This window comes from Aplidium turbinatum, chromosome 15 (genome assembly GCF_918807975.1).
Source record: "Aplidium turbinatum chromosome 15, kaAplTurb1.1, whole genome shotgun sequence".
In the NCBI taxonomy this organism is placed as follows: Eukaryota; Metazoa; Chordata; class Ascidiacea; order Aplousobranchia; family Polyclinidae; genus Aplidium; species Aplidium turbinatum.
Genome location: NC_137486.1, coordinates 15186136 through 15208507, shown reverse-complemented (window position 1 = coordinate 15208507; position 22372 = coordinate 15186136). Strand labels below are relative to the sequence as shown.

At 35.4% G+C, this 22372-nt stretch overlaps 2 protein-coding genes across 2 annotated transcripts; one reads left to right on the top strand and one right to left on the bottom strand.

The window, feature by feature from the left end:
* Positions 1–1377: 1377 nt before the first annotated feature.
* Positions 1378–9612, bottom strand: LOC145783995 (uncharacterized). Its single transcript, XM_082595753.1, has 10 exons — positions 9549–9612; positions 7753–8116; positions 5719–5794; positions 4863–5034; positions 4456–4602; positions 3997–4076; positions 3446–3596; positions 2780–2961; positions 2194–2365; positions 1378–1720 (listed from the first exon to the last, which is right to left on the bottom strand). The coding sequence occupies exons 2-10, from the start codon at positions 8114–8116 to the stop codon at positions 1607–1609; spliced, it is 1458 nt and encodes a 485-aa protein (XP_082451879.1). The 5' UTR covers positions 9549–9612; the 3' UTR covers positions 1378–1606.
* A 3452-nt stretch (positions 9613–13064) lies between these two features.
* On the top strand, positions 13065–20303 carry LOC145784378 (uncharacterized). The gene is made up of 9 exons (XM_082596186.1): positions 13065–13116; positions 13950–14083; positions 14672–14800; positions 15299–15425; positions 15553–15713; positions 17356–17516; positions 18750–18832; positions 19163–19350; positions 20211–20303. Exons 1-9 carry the CDS (start codon positions 13077–13079, stop codon positions 20223–20225), a joined length of 1038 nt encoding a protein of 345 aa, XP_082452312.1. The 5' UTR covers positions 13065–13076; the 3' UTR covers positions 20226–20303.
* Positions 20304–22372: the final 2069 nt, after the last annotated feature.

Genomic DNA, 22372 nt, shown 5'->3' with positions numbered 1-22372 from the left:
CAATTTTGAAAATGATCTCCAGTAGGCTACAATTTGTTACCATCATGCATAGATAAATGCGCAACAAATTGTCAATGTTAGAAAACGTGGTGTCAATATTGTTTTCTTTAATCAACGTGAAATAGTTGAGTACTGGAGTGGAGCAATCAATAGCAATGTGCTTTACGAATTTTGAAAACTGAGGTAGTACATCTTTCAATCTGTCTTCCAAATCTTGGGAATATCCTTCTAAAAGTCTGTCAGCACTTTCTTGGATCTGCGCAGGTGTTAGGTCATGCAGATTTCGCAAAAAAACTAAACCGTGTGTTGAATTGGGTGTATGCCTTGCGACGTTGCTCCAGCGCAGATTGTAACCTATCCAATAATGCAAGGAAAACGTCCACCTGGAATCTGTCTTTAGGTGTTTGATTCTATTGCATCTGGAACTGAACGGCCACTGCATACATCCTCATCGCGTCTTCGATTTCGAACAATTCTTCTTGTGCTTGTTGGTCGGTAATCCGGCACTTGAGTCAGCTTCTACGCCTCTGACTCAAACTTAGCGAATTGTTCTCTGAAAGTCTGTAGAGATCCTGCCAAAGAGGCACGCAACGCTGAAGCAATGTTGAGATTTTGTTGCTTGCTTGAAGAGAGGCTTGAGTTGCCTGGAAGCAAGCGAGTAAGCTATTCCAAAAAACCACTAAGATTCCAGTTTCGAGCAATTCCATTTTCTCGAGGAGTCCATTTATCTGCTATCGACATTCTGCCTTTTGCTCTTGGTCATTCGCAAGTTTCTCCAGTGTCTCCTTTATGAAAGGAATACGTTCTTTAATAACCTTAATGGTATCAGCTCTTGCGGACCATCGTGTTGCAGAGAGCCTCTTAGGCACTCCGAACAGGCAGTTGCCTCCAGCGGAAATTACCGTTTTTTTTAAGTTTAGAATAATTAGGAAGGGACAAGACGTTGGGACTAGTAGTTTAATCTTACAATTATAATGTTCTCCTATGCCATTTCAGTTTGCAAGCCAAAAATCACTTGCCATGTTCGACATTTTTTTGCAAAAAAAGTTTTGCTCGCCAAGCGCGGGGCCCGTAGCAGCTGCCACATCTGTTACTATTTATAGTTAATCCGGCGCTGTACACACTTACTTGTTTATATACAAAAATCAGCATTTGTATTGGCCTTATATAAAATAATTTATCAGTGGTAAATTTAAAACAAAAAAGTCTGCAACTTAAAAACAAAAAGATGTTTCGAGGACTCCTTAAAAGTTGGTTTTGGATCAAATCGTCGAAAATCCCCAGTTTGAGGTCTGGTGCAGTTGGCTTCAAACCCTCTCGCTTTCAAAAAGAACGAGAGTGATGTCTATTTTATTAAGGCTTATATATTTTCTGTTCAACTATCAATATTCAAATTCTTTATTTTTTCCTTAACCCACTAAAATAATGTTCTGTCAACAAACTTTGATGTTGCATTGTTAGGCCACGTTTTGACTGCACACAATCATAAATCACGAAAACGCATTTTTATGGTGCTATTATAAACACAGCATTGAAGAAATATTTAAAAAATGGAAACACTAAAATTAATTGCAAGTATTTTTTTCTTTAAACTTCTATAATTGAATTATGCATTGGGAGCATGTTTGAGTGGACGTCGTCCTACGTGAAAACTTTTCTTCCTTGGGAATGCAGCAGCATTCATCTTGTCATGCTCATACTTTTGCAGCATATCCGATACCTGCCGTTAACATAGAATCAATTAACAAAAATAATGCAATAGCACTATTCATAAAATGACAAAAACTGGAAAAGACAAAAACTGCACAGTACTTTTGACTAGCTCAAACTCAACGATATAGGCTCCACGAGAAGCAAAGGTAACTGCATCAAAAGGTGTTAAACAGATCACATGATATGGTAGAAAGGCAAGGTGCGAAAAAAAACTAATTTTAAAATACAATTCTAAATTCTAAAAAAACTAATTCTAAAAATGTGACCATATTTATGTGGTCACATTTTTAGTACAAAATATTAACACCCAGAAAATTCAAATTTTAATATGTTGTTTTGTAAGAGTTGGAGGTTGACTTCCTGTTTTCTTTGCTTCAATATATCAATTAAAAAAGTATTAAAAAGAGGTTTGGTGCCGTTTTGCAGTGATATTGTTTGATGGAGATGGAGCAGATATTCAAAACTGAAAACACAGTGCACCTCATTGCACGCCATTTCCCCAGTTTTCCTCATTTCTGCATAAGGAGTAGATAAGGTGTTCAATAAATTGGAAAGTCTTCGTTTTTCTTTGACATTCTCCAACGTTTCGACGATTGGTCTGAGCCAGTTAGACAAACCACACAAGTGAAGAGAAGCATTAAAGCCAACGCATCTAAGGAAATACGTACAAGTGACGAAGCCATGACTGACACCCTGTGAGTTAACTATATAGCAAAAAAGAGATTTTTTAATTAGGTGCTGTTGCTTCCTTTTCCGATCTATAAAACTATAATTTATCACGTCAATAAAAATTTGATGTTTTTGTTGGAAAAAAATAACAAAGCAACAATTTTCCTGTTTTTAAAATAGACAATAGCGTGCTTTTGTGCGTGACTGGATAACCAAATGGTCTTTTGCTGCTCCGGATGAATCAGATTGAATTATTCAACACCGAGCGTACTAAAGTGTTTCTCCCTGTTTGTGAATTGTATGTTATTATGATGTAAGCTGATTGTGTAGAGAAGGCTATTACTACTATTATAATAGGCTAACCGATAAGCAATAAAGATATTTCTCTCTCTCTTACCTGTTTTTTGAACAAGTTGGCACAATATCATGACATGCATTGTAAATAGCTGTATTTGCTGAGTTATTCTGCCAATTTGCTCCTCGAGGCGATGGGCAATATATATCTCTTATGCATATGCTGTTTCCATAGACATTTCTTTTTCCGTAATGCAATAAGTTGTCCAAATCATTCACTATAACCTGAAAAATCACAAACAAGAATAATAACAAGATGAGTCGGCGAGACAAAACGCAATCATTTCTGTAATGAGCTTGCAGTGAAAAATGAAAACTAAAAGTGCTATATAATAAAATAAAATGAGTCAGCTTTTGTTTCAACAAATCTGAATAAATTTGCAACATTTATAGATGTAACAGTTTGAAGAGTAGGCTATGGCTATTAGAACGAAGCATGGAGAACGAGCCATGTAGCGTGTAGGCTATGCCAGGGACCAGCAACGTTTTTGCACTGTACAGTGAAGTAGTCGCAGGTCAATAAAACTCGATCGGTGGAGTCTGCCGCTCTGGTGATAATGACTCTCAAGCTACACTTGTAGACTACAACAACATTCTACTGATCTCCAACTAAATAAGAAAGATATGCAAACGCAGCTAAATCGTGAAAACAAATTTAAAGCAGTTTTTAGAGCAATCACAACAGTTTAATTAATAAAACTCGTCATACTTTCATTTCTTTCGTTGTCACAGTGAACCGAGAACCATGGAAATCTTCTATGAGCATGTTTTTCTTTTCCAGTAAACCAATGAGACACATAAAATTTTTCGTGAACTTGAGTGAAGCAATGTTAACATCTTCATGAGCCTTGACGAAATGTCTGCAATATGACAGAATATAATCAGCTTTAGCTTGAGATAAAGATGACATTTTCAAATTTCGTGAGTGAACAATTAAGTGTATCCGCAGTTACTAATTATATTACAGCTAGCAACGTCGACAGAGGGGTCCAAGGGACACTTTTGGACACGGGCCGGGGTGATTTCAGAGGCCCATAACTTTTACAAGAGGCCCGAATGCTTGAAAAATTACATAATATTTGGATATGATCTTTTTTTCTAAGAAGTGTCTTAATTTTGGGGCTTGAGGGTCTCATTGGTGCCGGGCCAAAATTATCATCTCAACGACCCGGGCTGCAGCACTACAGATAAGCCTATGGATTTGAATGTCACTTGAAACAAAACGATGGTAGGCTTTGTTCTAGTTTTAGCCTAACTGACCTGAACTTTACAAGTTGATGACAGCTTGAAAGAGTAAAATTTAATTCTCTTGAGTCTTGTTGGTCACAAATGGTAGAGCCCTAAATAAGGTTTGATAATTGTTCAGACTTAGCCTGCCTACTGTAGCCTATGCAATAGAATACAGTTTAGCAATCTACTACAATTTGGTTTGTAGATATAAATGAATAAAATCAGAGTATGGAAAAGTAAAAGAAAAAAAAACAAAAACAAACAAAGAACAAAAAATCGTAGAAACAAGTTATGCCGATCGTCAAATCAGAAAAGTCATCCAATTGATGGTTACATTTAAAGTTACATTTAAATTTTAAGAGATTGGCTGCGAGTTATTGCTGGGAGTAGATATATAAAAGATCTATTTCTTAATTCTTGATCTATCCCTCGTTACTGCAATAAAGTTTCTAAAAATGTTTGTAAATATACTGTACTTAAAAGAATTACCGTAACGTCTTCCAAAACGAATCGTACTGAGGTGGAAGTAACACAAGCTCCAAATAAACGAGAAAGGCCTTCCATATTCCATCCGAGATAAGACCTTTTCTTGAATTGTTTCTTAAGTTTGTAATATCCGGATGTGTTGTAAAAAGCCTGTCAGGTTTGAAGATAAGAAATACTGTTAAAGAATTAGGCTTCTGAACAGGAAGAATGTGCAGCATCACGCCAGGATTTGTACGAAAATGGTAAACAACAAAGATTTACCTTTGTGGATGGATGAACGCCCAGCCGGCATATGTTCTTTAATAAACAGTAGGTTAAACTTTGCAGTGTTCATTTTTGTTCTCATGAAGGTTCAAAGCATGTAGGTTACCTACATTTGTTGTTGAACTCAATTGTTATACCACACGTACTTCTTTTGATAATATTCGATGCTTCTGTGGATGAAAGAACTTGGACAACACTCCTCTTTTTAAGATAATCTTGTCAGATAAACCTTCTCCGGTATTCGGAAATTCTTTGAACGCTTTATACTCTTCATCATTCCACAACCTTTCGATATCCTTGCAGGATAGAAGACTATACCTGAGATGCACAACATAAAGAATAAGATTTGTTTTTGGCCTTTTACTTACATCAAAAGATGATGATGACAATTTAAACTTTAAAAAAATTATAATTAGACAAATCTTTTCTGAATGATGGTTGACACTGTAAGCCCAGGCTACTCAACTAATCTTAACAAAGGTCCAGTTTGACAAGTTGAATATTTTTAGCGGTCCGGTGAATAAGTTATTTCACACGCAACCACGAAAGTTAAACTATCTGTACCAAACCAAACTTTTAGGTAAAATGTAACTCGAATTGGATTTCTGAGAAAGTGTTGGGGTGTCTGGGAGTCGAAGCCCCCCAGCAACTAGGATAATCACAATAAAAATTGCTTCTTCCCAGTAGAAATCTGTTTAAAGAAGCCCTGAAACGTGGCAATGAGGTTATTCTTCCAAAAGCTCAAGGTCCACCATCAGCACCCATAAGCTACGTCCGGATTCGGACTGCGGTCCACCAGTTGAGTAGCCCTGCTGTATGCTATCAATTTTAAGCATTTGGGATGTTTTACCTCGTTTTGAAGATTCAGTTTTCTCACTAAGTTGGACAAGATTTTTGGACACTGCTTCAACGAAAGAAGAAAAAAAAAACATATTCTGGGGCTTATTATATGCAACGTAAACATATCAAATTATTATTTGTTTTAACGTGGCCTATTCATACCTTATTTGAGTAAAGTTATGGCTAGGAAGACGTGAAAAGGATTTCTTTCTTGATCCTTGAATAGTTTTCATTAATGCTGAAACACAAGTGACAACATATAGTCAATTTAGGGATGAAAACTCATTTTCACACAACCATTTTACACTTTTTATGGAAACTACCGTACTATAAACTGTAATTGTCAACAAATAAGATAATTCAACCAATTTCGACTTAAAACTCATTTCAAATTTCATTAGGTTTCCACAACTTGATTGAAACTTGCAGCAATCTTTAGTATTGGCTGATCGCTTGTCCGTATCAGGCTGAGTTTCGTTTTCATGTGAAAAGGTGAAGAAAATTTTCATTCTATTTTCACACAAGAAGATTGTAGAAAATACAGTTGCCATGAGCCACCGAAACCATACGCGGACGCAAATTTGGGTGGTACCCCAGAGGGAAAGCACCAGATTTGATCAGGAAATCGCATTGTTGGTAATTCGGTCGAGATAGCACAAACACATTCTTGGCATTACAATCTATCAAACAAACTCTAACAAATATTTTTAACAGACGAAATCTATCGGTACAGTTGATACTTACTAAGTAAGTTACTTAGAGTATAAGTATTACTTAGAGACCAAAATTATAAACTTTCAGCCTGCCTCTCGTTTTTAAAATTATTTCGTAAACTCTGCCCGCAAAAAATGAAACTTAAGATTAATTTGAAGGTTCTCTAGCGATTATGATAGCAATTTATGATATGATAGACTGCCTACCAGCTCACGATTTAATTGGGTATTGATGTGTTTTGTAGTAAATATATAGTATATACATATTATACTGTACCGAGTGTACCGGTACATAAGTTGTTTGTTTTGTTTGTTTGTTTATCTTTATCCTGCATTGCGGGAAAGCGGACTTGAGCGCTATGCATCGGTGTACGCCTTCCGACATACACCTGACCCACGCTGCAGCCGACGGCAATGTCTGTTTCCGGTTGTCTACTTTACTTATGACTTAAATTTGGTACTACCCATTACTCGAAATCGATCACTAGGTAGAGGCAATTATCGTTAAGTTTCTTGCCCAGAGAAACAACAGCAAGTGCGGGTGGCTGGAGTCGAACATGCAGGCTCTCGACTGCGAGCCCAACGCGCTAACCACTCGGCCACGGCTGCCGGCAAAAGTTGAAAACTTATGCGTTTTAAATTTGTCTAACCAGCATAAAATGTTATTTCATGTATAATACATATCTTGAATGATACATGTATTATGATACCGTGCATGTTTTCCTAGGCACTTTTAATGCTTGAAAGACCGTAGCCTGCGGTTCATTTTAGAGCTATTCGAAACAAAAATATTCTGAAACTTTGGAATAATTTGCATTAAAAAAACGTCTTGGTTTCATTTTGGTTCAAAACGAAAACAATTTTGTTTCTTTTCATAACGAATAACCTCATAAAGAAAATTTCATTTCGTATCGACTAAGGGATATTCTTTTCAAACGGGCCTTAGTTCTTTCTTATCAATTGATAATGAAACTAATACAAAGGGAAAAAATTCATAAAACCAGATTGCAAAGTTTTCCAAGTCAGCTTTGTAAGACCAATTTATGGTGAACAAATTATTTTGAAACGATGCAAATACCGAAAAATTGAAGCAGCGAAGCTGTATTTTATGTTTAATATTTAAAGTTTTTTCTCCAATCAACACAATAATGCAGAAGTAGGCTGGTTTTTAAAGACAAATTCTGCAAGTCTTGAAACAAAAAGAAAAAATTATAAGAGCAAAAACTACGACCAATATGAAACTATATATTGTTACCAGAGTAAGATTGAACGAAAAGACTCTCATAAATCCTGCAATCAATGTTTTGTTGATGAACACGCCACGGAAAATGTTCTAGGTAGCTTCCGTCATGCGACGATAGCTTAATGTGAAACTTAGAGATATGGGTTTTGACGTGAAGGCCGACTTGATATTGAGATATAAATTATCAGCATTTTTTCCAGACTATATTGCTTCAAATCAAATTTATGACGAGTAACTTACTAATCGAAGCTGTACTATCTGGTTTTATGAACTTTTTCCCATTCATAAAAACTCTTGTACACGAACCATCACGGCAGTCTTTGTCTGTCCAGTTGCTCTTGTTGCACAACCCTTTGAATGATCGGTATTCCAGCATGACATCATTTTCAAAGGGTCTCAACGAATCGAGATTTCCAAGCAAACTGGCTTCTTTTAAATCTCTTTCAATGCACGTAGTCGTGGTTGCCATTGTGAGATAGGCGGAATACACGCAGTACGTGCTGAACACTAAGGCTGTTAAAAACAAGATCTTCGGGGGCGGACCTTTGGCAGCGTAGTTGAGAAAGGTCTCGGGAATCTTCTGATGACTTGAGACGTTCGTCATCTTGATTGTCAGCAAAGACATTAAGGTTGAAGATAGGTAAGCATTAAGCAAACAGAATACGAACACTACTGTAATTAAAGTTTTTCTTTTCTCATCAAAATTATGAAATATTCTAACGTACCCGTGTTGAATAAAGAAATAAAATTGTTTTGTAAAGCTGAACTGTTTAAATACGGTGTCGTACAAGACTAAACAAGTAAAAAGAAAGTCTATTCTGTCTTATGCTGTATCAGGCAATACCGTAAGATAAGAAGCTTGGAGTAATTATGCCACTGATGTTTGAGCAGAGCGAATACTTGATATTATAAAAATAAAAATGCAGCGTGTTGGCTACAATTAAAGTTTACTTCTACCATTTAAAATAAAATTTTAAAAGGAGTCAATGGGTTTAGTTCTTCTTTTGCACTTTGTTTTTCATCTCATCCCTTATTATACACAAAACAAAATTGCAAAGTTCTTAAGTTAACCGTTCTGTTCCCTATTGTATTTTACACCATAGTTTCCGAAAGCTGTACTTTCAAAAGCTTTTCAGTTTAAACTTTGAATTATCAAGCAATATTTTAGCCAGGAGAGGCATCATTGCCATTGCAAAACCTCATCAACAACACGTGCTCTCTTCTAATCGTGTTCTTACAAAAGAGACATTAAAAAAAGTACAACCATATGAACATTGTAGCACAGGTTCTTTTTATTTTATGACCAATACACAGAAAACTTTCCACGTCATAAATATGCCAAATCGAAGAAGGTGGCTTCTGACGCGTTCTAACAAGATAATCAACTAATTTTCTTCTTTTACTGTTCTCTGCAGTTCATTTACAACTTGTCGTTTCTTTTTCTTTTTTTATATAAACCCTGCATTTTTTGTATAAGATATCGGTGACTAACTCTACACATCATTATTTAAATGTGTTTTGCAGACTACACTGTAGTAAGTTTTTTCTTACACTTTGGAAACCTGCTATCAAACATTTAAAAAATAAATTTTAACTGCTTGCATTAAGATGTAACCACGCTAAAATAACATTCTGAAATCACATATGTGGCTGCGTGGATGACTTTGCCGAAAATAAAATAGAAGCTGAAAGGAAAACCAGAAGTTGAAGTTGTTTTGTGCGACAAACGCTTCGCTCAAATTAATGGTAATTGATTATACGTTTGTGTGAAACTAGCACTCTGGTCTATTGCACAGACTGTTATTGTACCAAGAAAGCATCAAACTTTTTTAAATTACATAGTTCATGCCTCATAGGATTTAACACACCCTTGAGTTGTCTGTGTGAAATATGTACATTGATATAATTTGAAAGTTTGTGCAGAATTTCCCAATCATTGTTTTGGCTTAGGAATGAATACAAAATGCAGTGACAGATCTTAATAAACTTTTTTAAGTAGGCTAACACAATAAAACTTTAGTGCTTTGGAAACTCACCTTGGTAAAGAGTTAGATTATGTCCTATTTGCAATACCTCGCACAGCTTATAAATGGCTTCAGTAGTGCTCCAAATCAAACCATCTTTCTCCCGCTAAAACAAAAAGGATCACGAATAGACTTCTAAGCTTGCATCTTTGTGATATGTGATACTGAAGTTGGACTGAGGAAGATTTTCTGAAAACATAAGAATTGTGTTAAAGATATTATTTTGTGTTGAGATCCTGCATAGTGCTCAAATTAGGTCATATTAATCGGTTTAATCCAGTAGCTTTTGCATCACACATACAAAGATAGTGTTTAGTTCACAGCATGTAATGTAGGCCTATTTTCAACTGCGTGCGCTCCAATAGCTTGCTATACAAAAATCCCACAACTTTTTGAGAGTTTGAGTCTCGACATGTGCGACAATAAGCACTTCAAGAATAGATTTCCATTCAGCGACACCTATAGGTTGATTGAAGTAGTTTTCAGGCAACAATCCTAAATCGAAAATTTCAGCTGCAGTTCGGGTTGTTTTTATTTCTGACCATCAAAGCAAAACAATACATGCCAACATAACTGAGATGAGAGATCTAGAAAAAGATAACAGCGACAAAACACGAACATTATGAAACGCAAATCTAGAGAAATTATACAAATCGCCAAATTTATCAAACAGACTTGCCTCAGTGATTCAAAGGCTCCACGAGCAGTCTATATAAAATTGCCTGAATTAAGTTCTCAAAGTGGTTTTCTGCGTCTAAAAATAAATATTGCTTGAATTAATAACAATGACGTATACGTAGAATACTTATCCCCATTTGAGATCTTGCAGCCGAGAGTTGATCGTGTTGCTACCACAAGGTGTCCATACAATACTATGACAGGAATTATTTATTGCATTTTTACAACTGCTAAAGTTTTTTAACGACTGCACTTTTTCCGTTTTGTGCCGTGTTTACAACCTGACTGCGTTACTTTTGTGATGCATTCAACGTAGTACGATCGGTACCAAGTAGAAGTTTTTATGACCCGACCTAGAACGGAATCCCGGATTTCCAGAAGCATTGGCACAGACACCACACTTGTTCGTTATTAAGCCTGACAAAAAATCAACTTGTCTTTAGAAGCAACAGCAGCTACCTCAAGGTTCTTGTACAAGTCTGAAGATCTTAATACTTTAAAGTTTCCAAAAACTTGTTCGTTCCTCAAACAGATGTTTGACAGAAATACAATTTATTGAAAACGCACTTATTTTACTAGGTATACAATTGCCAAACGCACTCATTCAGCTAAGAATGAGCAAACAATAATTCATCTGTACACGTTTTCGCAGCAAGTCGTTGAATAAGCCTGAGGCGATAGGTTGTGCTGTTAAGTGTTGTGCACCTTGTAGCCTACCAGTTCAATGGCGAGCGATTATCGTCTTCCGTTCCAGTGTTGTCATAGCTAAGATCGATTCCAGATCGGACCATGACTGAGACTTTAAAAACGGTACAATTGTATTCTTTTTTGCATGACGCAGTGCGGATTAGGTTAGGAAATACTAATGTAATGACATTCTAATTCTGATACAAAATTAAAAGCGCCGAAAGCCCTGGCGCTGAAAGACCTTAGCAATTGTAGAGCGACAATAAATAAACCATAACATTATGTTTATCTTGTTACCTATTCCATTGACTGGTGACAGAGCAGAGGTAAAAATCCATGCTTTCGTAATTCGTATAGGCTACATAACACTTCTCAGAATTTTACAACTGAAAAAACTGATGCATAAACGTTGACTGTTGTAAATGGCCACGTTAAATAGGATTGTAAACAAAATGAGAATAAAATTATAGTCGAATTGATAAGAAATTATATATAAAAAGTTTAATTTGAAACAAAATCAAGATAAAATTTTTGTGTCAAAATGAAACAAATCAGTACAAAATATTTTTGTTTACAACACTCATACACCTGAAAAAAACTACCAAATTGTTTCCTTTTAAACTCACAACGCAGGGAAATTGACTTTCTTTCAACATACAGTACTGTAAAACGAAACCTAAGTAAAAAATTAAGTTGAACCAAAATATTTCGAAATTTTAAAATACTTTCCTTTTTAATGCTATTTCTTGATTCAAACGGTTGCTATCAAATAGGCCCACTTTAAAAATGATATAAGTTACATTCATTGTCCACTGTCGTGAAGCAGTCTATAGCGTGTAGCCTACTGTAGACCAGTAGTTATAAATCTTTTTGCATTGGCGGATCCATTTCCGTGCTCTCGAAGCGGTCGCTGTCCCCTAAAAAATAATGTTGTCTGAAATTCTAATATAGGCTATTGCGTTTCCTAACGGAAGCAAATGTTTCATAAGTCTCACACGTGGAGGAATCTGCTGAAATCTCGACGCACTTATGACAATTGATGACATTGACGAAGTTACTAGATGTATGTGGGCAGGCAGGATCAAAAATTAATAATCTATATGCAGATTTAATGTTTTTCTATAAAGCTTACCAAAAATTAATACAATTTTGCCACCTTCACAAAGTTTTTTTTCCCTTTTTTCATTTATATAATCAATATTTCGCTGTAACCACAGTCACGGCACGGTTGTGAATGCTAATTGGCTGCTAACTAACATTTACACTTTTAAATTAAGCGTTGATCAACAATCTGCTGTCTCAAAAAAAAAATAAGCTGAACATATCAGTCTTAAAAAAGATTTTACTTTTTTATATGAATTCTTTTTAGTTGCGAAGCCGAACCTTTGTGCCACGCCTTTTAAATTTCAAACGACGCACATTTTGAGAATTACTTCAGCAGCCTAACACACAAATATACCCATAACAATTTTATTTTCAAAAGTCGTAATTTATCAATCATGCTGGAAATTCAAAACCTTTCAAGTATCCCATGAAAACGCTTTTCGAAGCCCGTGGGGGTCCGCGGACCTCTGGTTGAGAACTACTGGTGAAGACAATCAATCCGCAAGGGACAATCATTACGCAGTAGTAAAATTGATTAAACACATTGAAAAAATAACATTGTTTTTTTAAATGGTAAACTGCAATTGTCTTGAGATAGGTTTTGACCATATCAATCCATATGCAGGTCGCCATGGTTTCCATACAATACTTCTTAATTAAAAAATAGGTCAAAGAGCTTTTATTTATTTTTTAAGCATATAATGAGAACATACCTGTGCTTCACAATAGGTGTTGTAAACAAGTGGTGGGAAGTTGAGCATATGGGCTTCCCACCTTCCTTGGGAAACTGGCACCTGGGAATGATTTCCTTATAAGGATATAAAAAAGCGCTGACGACTGACTATAAAATCGTTGAAGGAAGATGTTTCTGGGAATTCGGCGAGCGTCAAAATGGAGTCACTATTTAAACTCAAGTTTAATGATTTTAAAAGCTTCATTTTCTTAGATTTTTTTCAACTTGTTATCACGTTCGAATTGCTTGAAAGCGAAAAAGTCGGCAATGTGACTTTTATTTTTTTGCTTTGGTATTGATTTTAATCTATTTTTATTTGCAGATTAATTAAAGGAAAAATGAAATTCTTCATCGCTTGTCTGTTGTTTGGCTTCGCTTGTAAGTAATTAGATCAAAACTTTCACTTTTACGTATGTGTACCAAAAGGCATGCAGATTGCGGAAAGCTTTTTGTTTTAATTGTAATATTTGCAATCTCATTGTTGTCTTGATCTTTGCTTGTTTTACGTGAAATTTTTTGTTACGTTATTTTGTTATTTTGTTATTTATCACGTTATTACGTTATTTTGTTACGTAACGTTAACAAGTTTTGCGCAGATAAGTATTAAACATTTAGCTTTTTTGCAGCGAAGTTACTGCTAAAACCATTCTATGTTATAAAGATTTAAACTGAATAACTTGAATAAACGATTGAAGCCAAACAAGCTGAATCGTTAAAGAATAAACTGAAGCGATAGAAAGCTATTCGCATTCATTTTTATTTTACAAAATCATGTTCTAAGCGTTTTGCCAAGGCACAGTAGCATGCTTTGTCTGAGAATCGACCTTCCCACCTTTCGAATGTCTGTCCAATGCTTAGACCACTCGACCACACATCTGAAACTTTCCTTACAAAAAACAACATAACAATAGTTACGACGTATGGATGTGTCCTACTTTTGCGTTACCTTGACTGATAAGAGAATTGCATGTATATCTCAGTGGCGTATTGTAAAACTTGTAAACTTTCTATAACCTTGTTCACTTCAGCATTGTGAAGAATATGAAATTCTAAAATAACGTTTTGTCTTATTTTCTTCTATTACTTTATAAATCTTTGTATTTTAGAATTTCATGACCGTTTGTGATTTTGAATAACTAGACTAGCCTACCAGTCAAACACAAAAATAGCATTTCTCAGTTGTTTTAACTCTAATAATTTTATGAGTTCAGATGCGGAGATCTCCACCATTGTTACAATCAACAAAGCAGAGATTGTGGGTAATAGTAACAAAGCAGTCACTCTTCCTTGTGAATATGAGATGCTTCCAAATGAAGAGCAACCTCCAATTATTTACTGGATGAAGGTGATGAGGCATTTTTTATAAAGTTAATTCTTAGAGCAGAATTAAGCGCAAGAATATATATGTTTTGCAAAATCGGAAACATACTAAACCAGCAATTAAAAATGTAATTTCTGTGAAGGACAAATTCTGTAATTTCAAAGGACACTTTTTGCAATGTTTAACTCAAATTACTCCTGTAAAATTTTAAAAGTTTGGAAGCTTCAAAACTATGACATTACCGTGATGTGCTTTGAGATATTTAAGCTCGGAAATTTGTTTGTCCTATGCATTACCCTATTTTAGCACTTATTTTTCATTTGATAATATGTGGCATCATCTGCAAATGTGTAAAGATATTTTATTAGAGTATAGCTTATTACAATCCAAATCCTTCAATGAAAGAATAAGTTGAAAAGATTGGTTTTATTCAAGTTTTTCTATTTTCAAGTTTAGATAAATTTGCGTGGATTGGTTTGATTGCCCACAAGTATGCAACACTGATAAAACCAAACTTTGTACAGTAGAAAAAAGTAGACATCCTTTCTATAGTTAACATCTATGCAAAAAAAAAAAATTTGTCTGTAAAAATGAAGCTAATTCTGTTTTCAGGGTGTTAGTGTGGACGACCCGGAAGCAATTACTATTTTCAAAGGATTTCGATACTGGAACGAAAGTCTTGGAGAATACAGACAATTTTTCGGAGATTATGAAAAACGAGCTTCAGTGGAGGACCTCAAGGTACCAGCTGCATGCCTGATTGAGCAAAGCTTGTGTTGTTGGCAATACTGAGTCAGCAATAAACAAACAATAATTTTAACACCACAAAGTAAACTTGCATGAGTTCTATTAATTTTTCATTATTGATCTTAGCCTATTCATAATTAAATAATAAAAATAACTAGCGCAAAAGACAAATAAGGTCACTTTGCGATAGGCTATACAGTCGGCAACATTTTACACTACTGGTGCTATTTATGGTGTATAGAAGCTTTAGTGTTTCATTTTTTGGCAATTTTGTTATCTCTTTTCTTTCATTGATTTTTCTCTTGGATTCTATTTTAACAGCATAATTTCTTTTGCATTCCGACAATAAAATATAAATTGAATAGAATGTTAAATCAAGACCGTAAGATTTAAATTCACGAAAACAACATGTTGTTGGTTGATTTGGTTATCTTAACAGCTCTACAAAGGTGTATGTATTTCTGTTCCGTTACCATTTCCTGTGCTCGATAGGCTCCTTCCATTAAAATCACTGGATTGACTACTGCTGATGAAGGAAGATATTGGTGCATGGTTGCCGAATGGTCTGGAAGACAACAAGAAGGAACTGATGCCCAATCCATTGCTCTCATGATTAACAGTAAGGTTTTAAAGCAAATTAATGGCTTGTTAAGCAAAATTGACTTGTTCCAGTATTATTTTCACAATATTTATCGGCAATAGTCATGTTCATAAAAGCAGTGACAAATTAACGTTCGTTATTTTAGATGTCAAACCATACGTTGACGTTAACACTGACGTAAATGTGACCGCTGAAGAAGGAGACAACATAAAATTGGATTGCTTTGCCTCGAACGTGTACGATACTGTCTCATGGTACCAAGGACCATTTCACCTTGCTGATAGCGAAAACTTTACCCATACCGAGGTAAACTAACCTCAGGTGGTCGTCGTCAATTACACTAACCCGTGGACGTCGCTACAATAGCATCTGGACTGGAAGTTAAAACGCTAGGCGTCATCTTGGCAGCAAACAGGATAGCTATATTGGTGATTTTAATGCCAAATTTAAAAAAATTGAGCGTTCTTTTAATGCGTTTGGCATTTTGATATATTTTTGGCGCTTTTAATTGGCTTTGTAAATAGTTTTAAAAACTTTGTTTTATCAATGCGTAGTAGCCTATTTACAAACATCAGGTTTCAAAAGGCAACTTTTCCCGAGTCTTGATGATGCTTTTCATAATTATACATTTTGGGCTGATTTGGTCAACAGCATGATTAGCTTACTACCATTAGCCTAAAGTGTTGCGATCGTGCCATATTTCAACCTACAAGAATCTAATAAAAAAAAAACTCAAATTTCTAAAAGTTGGCTTTAAAATCGTCTATACGGCAATCCTGTTTACTGCCATAGTGTTTTAGCTTTCAGTCCAGATGCTACTATAGCGACGTCCACGACTAAACATAACCTAGATTGAGGTGATTAGGGAATGCGGTTGGGTTAGAATGGAATGGAAGATGGAATGGAAGGCATATAGCCTACTGTTGTTAAATGTTTAGCTCAAATTTACCGTATAGTTCGCGGGCTTTGTGACATATACAATGCAGGAATAACAAAATTTGTAGATGGAAGATGAAATGTAAGATGGAAGAAATTTTTGAGATGGGATGAAAGTAAATCTCAGAATGGAAGATGGGAAAAACGTCTTCCATTCCATTTCATACCTTGGAAGTGACAGGGTTGATAAAGATCTTGACCTCTGTTTAAAAAAGCGAGTAAATCAACATTCAGTAAACGACGACAAATAGGGGGAAAGTGGGGTAATATGGGCCAGTTGGTAATATGGTCCACCCTTGTTTGGTGTATTGAAAAGGGCTTGTGGTTACTGTTCCTGAACAACTCCAAAGAAAACTTGACGACAAACAAAGAAACGCAAAGTTTGATGGAAATTTTGTTTGCGTGATTGTAGCAGCGTGGCAATTGGGTTTCGGTCTTGGTTTTCTCACTACTCCTTTGACACTAGAGTCATTATCAACAAGCCAGGATTAGTGAAAAAAAATAAGTTAATATGTGAAAGCTATCGCAATTTTTGCTTAGGGGGCTCATATTTAACTCCTTTCCCGTACAAGAAACAGACCACTTGATTTTAATTAGAGTACTTGCAACTTGCTTTGTGTCACGGAAATATAGGACAGTCAATCTCTGTGTCCCCCTACAGGCATGCTATAAAGTATGCCTTGTTAAAAACACGGGCGCATGCTTTTGAGCGATGTCAAAGAGGCTCTCCTTCGAGCTTCATACCAAGACTGTCACACCTCAACTGTGCAGTGGATACATTTCAGATTATTTGTGCATGAATTCACCTTGTATTTAATTTTTTGCTTGAATCAAATTACCCTCAATGTGAATTAAGGGTAAACTTTCTTAGCTTGAAAACCAATGATTCAACTGCAACTAGGTTATTATATTATCGCGTTGTTGTTATTGTAAGAAACCTACCTACTTGCTAACCCATAAATAAAAGTTTCTGTTGGTACCAGACATCTCATTGACATTTTATTTAACCTAGGTCGGTACATACTTCAAAATCGGTACATACTATTCTTCACCTCAATGCGATGATGTCAACTGCGTCTTAGGAGCAGTCATGAATGCCAGTTATTCATCATTGTCAATCGATGAGCACAGAAGATTGGTTTTCACTAACGCTCAAGTGGCCCAGTCCGGAAGGTAAGGATCCAGATAGCAAATCAATCGTTTTCTATATTGTTTCAACCTCTACAGATGTTGAATCAATGTAAAAAACGATTGCTTTGCTATCATTCAAAATAAACTTTGAGTTAAAAATTAATCTGAAAAAATGTTAGATTTTGAGGATTAACGAGTGAATAAAATTAAAAGTAACCTCTCAAGTACATGCAGCTCCACACAAAGTGAAATTTGCATGACTTTTGACTCTTTTTTTATTTTTTTAAATTTAATGTGACAAACCTGTCTTTTTCTCAAATTTTATTTTTAACAAACTCCACTCATTGCTTAGCACAACTTCTCTCAAAAAAATCACACTTTCTAATTGGCAGTAAAATTACGTTTCGCAGGAGTCCGAAATTAAAAATCAAATCCATTCTCATTGGCTTAATAAAATCACCCTTAGAAACCATCATCTCCAAACTTCAAGACAACTTTCCACTTTCATTTTACTACGCTGAAGAAATCAAAAGATTGAAACACTGGCCACTGTCCGTAGTTACTTTTAATAATGTCTTTTTAGACATTATTTTTTAAAGAAATAAAAAAGAGTCAAAAGTTATGCAAATTTTACTTTGTGTGGAGCTACATGTACTTGAGAAGTAACTGTTGTTTGTTTATTGACTTTTTGATATATTCATATCAGTTTATATCCTCTTTGGATATTTCTCTTGTATCCTCTGTGGATCCTTCTCTTCTCCAATCCTATACTGTAGCTGTTTGCTGGTACACCACTTCATTTTCTTTGAAGATTAACTTTGATTTTTTTTTGAGTGACCTGAAACGTCTCATATTTTTTGGAACTTTATTAGATAGTGCGATGGCTACATTAAAACTTACATGGATTTGAATGCAAAAATGTTTCCAACTTGGCTCAGCTAAACGCCGACTTTGTGCACAAAGAAACCTCAAGCAACCTTGATTCGGCTCTCGGGGTGTGTGCTTGACTAACTCATTTAAAGGACTGTTATCCATTCATTGGCACCTGGTGGATGGAATAATTCACGGACAACAAAATTTTGACAATCAGAAACTTTACTCCTTCAATCTCGGTGACCAGGCCCTGCGTCAGTAGTTCAAAACATTCACAAATATGCGAAACTGCCAAAAAATAACTTTTCAGAGGCTTTCTCAGTCGGAAACTAAAAATTCAAACTAACAAACCAAATTAAAGTATCTAAGAACTAAATTACTAACATTTTCATTGCCATTTAGATACTGGTGTGAAGTCACAAACACAACCGTTCTCAACAAGGAATTGGAAACTGATCGATCGTCCGTGCAATTGATTGTTTCAGGTGTCAAATAATTTAATTTTAAAGCTAATATTTTTTTTTTATATTACCTTTAATAGAAGATTTCGTAAAAGATATAAAAAATTGTTTGTGTGGAGTATCCCAGTTTGACTACCAAACAATCATTTCAAAAAAAGAAAATGTAAGAGACAAAAGTAGGATAATTAATTATGATCAACCATTTAAGAATAACAAAAGCTGAAAATTTTTTTTAGTATTTTGTTTATCAAAGTAAAATATAAGACTAAACATTTTGATTGTGAAATCATAGATCCACTAGTTTTTATGATTAAACAAAGCATGATTTGAAAAGTTAAACATCCTTCTGTGCAGGAGAGCCATTCGAATGCGCTGGTCAAGTTCCAGGACTCTATCCAGACCCTGAAGACTGTTCCATGTATTACGAATGCGTAGAAGGAAACGCTATCACATATCACAGATCATGTGGCTATGACGGCCTCGTATTCGATGAACGAAACGATTACTGCGACTGGGCCGCAAATGTCCCACCCCCATGCGGAGTAAGTAAAGTAATGTAGTTTGGAAACAAAGGAAAAGGGAAATATGATTTTGGTGGTGACTCAGTTCGAGGGAGCTACCTCAGTTTCTATTTGTCAGACCTTCTCTTTTTGGGAGGTTTTATGTCCTATAAAAGGTCCCGTTGACAGTATATTTCCCTATGCATTTCAAAATCTCAATCATTCAGGTTAAGACAACAAGCATTTAAAGTTTAAACTAATAAATGGCAGATGAGTGACCAGTTAATACAAACAATTCTACACTGTCTTATATTGAGACATCATATTTCAAACAGAAAACAAGAAATTATAATCATATGAAACTTTGTTTGAGAACCAGCATAGTCAACCTGTGATGGTGAAAGAATAGATCCACCGCCCCAGAAGCCAAAGAAATATAAAGTTTGATTGAAAAAATATATATATATATATATATATACAATATACATATATCCTAGTTTGTATTAAGCCAGTAGAGTTTGTAATTGTGACGTCTTTCAAAATCACCACTCCACATAGACTTCACATCGCTACGGTAAGTTTGGCTAACAGCTATACAAAATAGTTGAATGAGCTTATGTTTTGACATAACATATTCATGAAGTAAAACCATTCACGTCCCGTGGTTAGACTGGGTAGCTTATGCCTTCAAGGAAGCCTAGTTGGGACATTCATGAGCACATTTATAGGTTGAATAGGGCTGTGTTTTTGTTTTGAAATTAAACTTTCATGGTAACATAAGCCAGCAGCTAATAATTTAAAGCCCAAAAGAGCAAATACGAATATTAAAAACAAATTTCAGTTTTGATTTGTAGCTTACAACGTACATGTGTCAAACCAAATGTAATTTCTATCAATTTCAGACCAACAGCGAATAAACATCAAGTAAAGAAACACTCTTCAAGAAGAGCTTTTTTGGAAGAAATTAATAAAATAAAATTAATCTACAATCACTGTTATCTTTTGGTGTTTTGTTTACTGAAGACTACACACTGAAGTCTGCTAGAAGTGAGAATACTTTCAAAAGCGAACATCATGCTACTTGCAATTTGATATAAATGAGACATCTACCGTACCGCCAAATTCCAGCCTATAGGTCTAGGTGATCAAAGTCAAGGAAAATTTTCCCTCCTCAGCTAATCCGCTAGGTCAATATGAGATTGCCCCTAATATGCGGGTCCAATTGTACTAGTTTAGAGCTTTCTCTTGTGAAAATCTGTTCCGAAATAAAAACACTGCACAGTAAACTATAATAAGTTTACAAATAAATTAATCTATTCCAGTGGTAATAAAGGGGAAGATGTGGTAAAACTAGTGTGTAACAGTAGGCCTACAGTATGTAAAGTAGGCCTAAGGGCATTCAAGCTGTTGGTTGCACAATGCACAGGGATTGAATTTGAGCCGCAAAACTTTAATTGCAAAGGACGTGTAACAGAACTAAAAGCAAGGCTTGAGTACAAGTGGGCCGAAAATATCGTTTCAGCAAAAAGTGCACTTTAGGTCTCGCGAAAAAGTGTATAAAGAACAGCCTTGTTAAGACAGCGGAGTGAAGGTATAATTGGACGGGTTTTTATAATTTCTCGGCAACGTGAAAACTACAACAACAAAGACAGTTTGTGTTCATACGCATGATAAGCTACCAGAATAATTTCAGCCTCTTAAAAAATTTACGTTGAAAAATGTGTAGGTGTGTTTAAAGCCTACCTCCGTTTGAACTATAAGCTATCCATCTCTCTTTAATTACAATAAAGATTACTGAAAAACTCTTTAAAAAATAAAATAAATTACTAAAATCCTTCTGTCGTCATCAAATAATGCTTTTACATTAACTTCCATATTGAACCAAATCTTTTTACTTTAACTTTTACAAGAATTCAACTTTGATGATTATATGGTCAAATTTGAAAGTGTACGTCGTAAACAAACGTTGACGTTATTTATCAAAGAGACTAACTTTTGTTTATCTTGCGCTCATTGCGGCAACATGCAGTAGATTAAACTGCGATTACAGATGCAACATGACAGACAACAGGAAGCAGAGAAGAGACATCCAGTCAGATGCTTCCATTGTTTTGGCATGTCATCATGTGGCTTGCCGAAACACAGTAGCGTGCCCAGAATCGGTGCAGAACAGACGTCTTGGAGCATTGTGCAGATGCTGGTCGTGGAGCATTGAGTAAATTTATAAATTAAAAACATACAATTAAACCATAAACTTTCTTTATCTAATCATTCCAATTTAAAGGTTTCTTCGACTGTGCCACAAAAGTTTTCCGAGCAGATTAAAAAGCTATCATTGCGGTTCACGTTGAAAAAAAAATTAAAGTCTCTTATAGGACATTAGACTAATTCTTAACCTTTTTCCTTGTTTGCACCACTTTGAAATCACCAACCTGCTCTCGCACCCCCTAGGCTACTAGAATAAATCAAAAGCAATGTTGTTTACATGTATAAATAACAAAACTATTGTTAATCTTTATTCATATAACTGACTATGAAATGACACAACATGATGCTTTTCTTGTGCGGAGATCTAAAAATTGCATTATTTTAGTAATGTTTTGGGTCCAAAACATTTTGTGTTCTATTCATCTCTTCGATTTAGGTTGGTTGGGTTTTGAATCTATCATCGGATTGACAAAGCCTTGATAGGTTATTCCTGGCAGTTTCGCATACTTGTATAGAAGCTTTTTGACGCAGGGCCAAGTTACCGAGATTGACAGAGTGAAGTTTCCGATTGTTGAAGTGTTATTGCCGGAGAATTATTCTATCCATTAGGTGCCGCTAAATGGAGAGCAGTCCTTAGAATGCGTCGCAGTGCGATGGCATCCATACAGCCTCATGATTGCCCAATCATGTCACCAAGATAGCAAAAGACAGACACGACGTCAAATTCTGCATCACGACCTCTAAGATGGCCAGCAGCTGGCTCCGAAACTTTATTTATTTCATTAGTTAGCTTACTGTGTAGGCCTATGTGTAAAATACAAAATAGTTTCTCTGTAGTGGTGGTCAAGCAACAGGC

Coding starts and splice junctions, on each gene's coding strand:
- LOC145783995 (XM_082595753.1), bottom strand. CDS start 8,116: ATGACGAACGTCTCAAGTCATCAGAAGATTCCCGAGACCTTTCTCAAC. Junction 2,962..3,445: donor TGACAACGAAAGAAATGAAA/GTATGACGAGTT, acceptor GTGATTTTTCAG/GTTATAGTGAATGATTTGGA. Junction 2,366..2,779: donor CCAACTTGTTCAAAAAACAG/GTAAGAGAGAGA, acceptor GTATTTCCTTAG/ATGCGTTGGCTTTAATGCTT.
- LOC145784378 (XM_082596186.1), top strand. CDS start 13,077: ATGAAATTCTTCATCGCTTGTCTGTTGTTTGGCTTCGCTT. Junction 15,714..17,355: donor AAAACTTTACCCATACCGAG/GTAAACTAACCT, acceptor TATTTAACCTAG/GTCGGTACATACTTCAAAAT. Junction 18,833..19,162: donor CGTGCAATTGATTGTTTCAG/GTGTCAAATAAT, acceptor CCTTCTGTGCAG/GAGAGCCATTCGAATGCGCT.